Source organism: Acanthisitta chloris, unplaced genomic scaffold (assembly GCF_000695815.1).
Source record: "Acanthisitta chloris isolate BGI_N310 unplaced genomic scaffold, ASM69581v1 C16543266, whole genome shotgun sequence".
Lineage (NCBI taxonomy): Eukaryota > Metazoa > Chordata > Aves > Passeriformes > Acanthisittidae > Acanthisitta > Acanthisitta chloris.
In genome coordinates this window covers 1-1,221 of record NW_008702686.1, presented here as the reverse complement: position 1 = coordinate 1,221, position 1,221 = coordinate 1, and the positions used below count along the sequence as shown (strand labels likewise).

Genomic DNA, 1,221 nt, shown 5'->3' with positions numbered 1-1,221 from the left:
ATCCCTGGAAATGTTACCAACCTTACCCTCAGTATAAATCACATTCCCCATATCTATGCCACATCCTTTGCTCACCTTAAAAATCTCATAGAGATTGACTTCAGATGCAACTGTGTGCCTGTCAAAATGGGGCCCAAGGATCATGTGTGCAACAGTAGTCTGAAGATTGAGAATGGCAGTTTTGCTGCCCTGGCAAGACTGAAGTCATTGTATTTGGATGCAAACCAGCTGGTGGAAATACCTCGAGGTCTTCCTGCTTCTTTAACCCTGCTGAGCCTGGAAGCAAACAGTATCTTTTCTATCCAGAAGGCCAACTTTTCAGAGCTAGGAAACATAGAGGCATTGTATCTAGGACAGAACTGTTACTACCGCAATCCATGCAATGTCTCATTTGAAATTGAAAACACAGCCTTTCTGGAGCTGAAAAAATTAACAATACTGTCCCTGAAGGCCAACAACTTAACGCATATTCCCCCCAATCTGTCATCTACCTTAAAGGAATTGTATATTTACAACAACATGATTGAAGTGATCGAAGAACATGATTTGAGTGCCCTTCCCAACCTAGAAATTCTTGATCTAAGTGGCAATTGCCCACGTTGCTACAATGCCCCTTATCCTTGTATTCCCTGCCCTAAGATCTCAATTGAGATACATGCAAAGGCTTTTGATTCCTTGAAAAGTTTAAGAATTTTGCGACTTCACAGTAACTCTCTTAGGAGCATATCCAGTAGCTGGTTTAAAAACATCAAGAATCTCAAAGAGCTGGACCTCTCCCAAAATTTCCTCATGAAGGAGATTGGAGATGCTCAGTTCTTGAAGCTTATCCCTAGCCTTGTGGAGCTGGATCTGTCCTTTAATTTTGAACTGAAGATGTATTCTCCCTTCTTGAATCTGTCTGAGACATTTGCTTCCCTCTCTAACCTGGAAACCCTGAGGCTCAAGGGTTATGTCTTCAAAGAACTGAGAGCAAGAGACCTACACCCACTGCTCAGTCTTAGGAATCTAACTGTGTTGGATCTGGGGACTAATTTTATTAAAGTTGCAGACCTAACAGTGTTCAAAGAATTCCCAGCTCTTAAGTTCATTGACCTGTCAGTGAATAAAATTTCTCCTTCTTCAGGGGAAAGCAACTTCGATGGATTTTGTTCTAATCCTAGGATATCAGTAGAGCAATACCACAGGCAAGTACTACAAGAGATGCATTATTTCAGGTATGAT

The 1,221-nt window shown here is 41.4% G+C and overlaps 1 protein-coding gene across 1 annotated transcript; it reads left to right on the top strand.

The window, feature by feature from the left end:
- Positions 1-3: 3 nt before the first annotated feature.
- TLR9 (toll-like receptor 9) lies at positions 4-1,215 on the top strand (the record flags this gene model as incomplete). Its single annotated transcript, XM_009083301.1, has 1 exon — positions 4-1,215. A coding segment is annotated over one exon (1,212 nt), but the record flags the coding sequence as incomplete, so codon positions are not given.
- Positions 1,216-1,221: the final 6 nt, after the last annotated feature.